Source organism: Sinocyclocheilus anshuiensis, unplaced genomic scaffold (genome assembly GCF_001515605.1).
Source record: "Sinocyclocheilus anshuiensis isolate Anshui unplaced genomic scaffold, SAMN03320099.WGS_v1.1 scaffold319, whole genome shotgun sequence".
Classification (NCBI taxonomy): domain Eukaryota; kingdom Metazoa; phylum Chordata; class Actinopteri; order Cypriniformes; family Cyprinidae; genus Sinocyclocheilus; species Sinocyclocheilus anshuiensis.
This window is the reverse complement of record NW_015552566.1, coordinates 1,233,852-1,235,527: the sequence shown is the minus strand read 5'-3', so window position 1 is coordinate 1,235,527 and position 1,676 is coordinate 1,233,852. Positions and strand designations below refer to the sequence as shown.

The window sequence follows — 1,676 nt, the reverse complement described above, 5'->3', positions numbered from 1 at the left end:
ATAGAATAACTAGAATAACTATAATGACTAATTATATTATATCAATAATATAATTAATTATAACTAACTAATAATAAATATATTTTATTTAATTATGTTTATAACAATGTTTTTAGAATTGTTTTAAATCTATTTTAATCAATTTATTTTTAGTTGTAAAACTACTCCCTATAAATACTTTTCAGTACTAAATCATTTAATATATAATGCTAAAATCTAAATCAAGTCACTAGTGGCTGAATGTAATTGCCACCAAAAAAAGCATCTCAGACCAGTTATTTATTCCATTTATATACCTATACCATTCATTTAGTATGTGTCCTGCCTAGACAATAGGCAGTAGGCAGCGAGTCAGCTCATGGCAGTCCAGCCAATCAGAGAAGTCGGAATCATTTTTGTCTATTTGTGTACCTCAGCATGCATCATCTGATATGTTAACATTGCTCGGCTGAATTCCTTTTTATTTTTCAGAAACCGAAGAAGCTGCTGGACTCCTTTCCTGAAGACTTGGATGTTGATAAATTCCTGTCATCCCTGCACTATGATGAGTAATGACGCTGAGGACGAGCCGTGCTGCTGGCCACCATTTCAGGGACATAACAAGCCATGTGTGCTACTGAGCGATAAAACCGATCTATTCAGTACTCATTCTCAATAGCTGCTTTCTGTTTTACATCCAGGATGAGATATTGTACATAGACACCATATTAGCCTAATAATCATATTCATACATTTAAGATGTTCATATACAGGCCCAAACTAATTAAGCACTCTTCAAAACAAACAAGAAAATCATTTCAGACTAAACTGTCATTTTTGACTACATTTGTGAAAGAGTGTCAGTTGAGCTGCTCCATTGCAACCAACTGTTATTTAGTTCGTTGCCTTTTATGTTTTCCATCAACTGCACCATGTGACTACATTTCTGTGAACATTTTCAAGAGATGATTTCCTTTATATAGCCTCTAGGTGGTATTCTTCCTTTACAGTATGGATAGAGAAGTTGAACGTTATTTTTTTCTGTCCTTTAGATGGTTTATTATATGATGTATTTTAATAAATCACTATTTGATTGAATAGTTTTTGAATGATTTCTGTGTTTCTATGTCCAGCTGTGGCATATTTATATGGAGCAGACCTGCAGCAGTTGCATATGCCCAGCTTGACTGAACACCTTAATCTCATTTTTCTTTAACTATACATTTTCTTTGATCATAACATTTACATTTACATTTAGTCATTTTGCAGACACTTTTATCCAAAGCGACTTACAATTGGGGGATACATAAAGCGATTCTTCTTAAAGAGGCAAACAGATACAGGAAGTGCTTGTAATACCAAGTTTCTAGACATTGTTCAAATAAGTACAAGCTAGAAAGAGAAGGAATAAATAAAGAGAGATTTTTTCAAATTTTTTTTTTTATATATATAATGATGATGATGAAGTCAAGTAGCTACGAAAGAGATGAGTTTTCAGCTGTCGCTTGAAAATTGTCAGGGATTCAGCATTCCGGATAGGGGTGGGAAGATCGTTCCACCAGCCAGGAATGGTGAACGAGAATGTTCTGGAAAGTGATTTTGAGCCTCTCTGTGATGGTACCACGAGGTGTCGCTCACTAGCGGATCTCAGACTTCTGGAGGGGATGTAGATTCGTAGTAGTGAGTGGAAGTAGGCG

General features: G+C 34.7%; 1 protein-coding gene across 2 annotated transcripts in view; it reads left to right on the top strand.

Moving 5' to 3' along the window:
* Nucleotides 1-1,031, top strand: part of npat (nuclear protein, ataxia-telangiectasia locus) — a 15,852-nt gene extending 14,821 nt beyond the window's left edge. For both annotated transcript variants that reach the window (XM_016455643.1, XM_016455642.1), the window contains one exon: nucleotides 472-1,031. In XM_016455643.1, the coding sequence (XP_016311129.1) occupies nucleotides 472-552 (81 nt within the window). In that variant the 3' untranslated portion in view covers nucleotides 553-1,031. The remainder of the gene's footprint in view (nucleotides 1-471) is intronic.
* The last annotated feature ends 645 nt before the right edge of the window (nucleotides 1,032-1,676 follow it).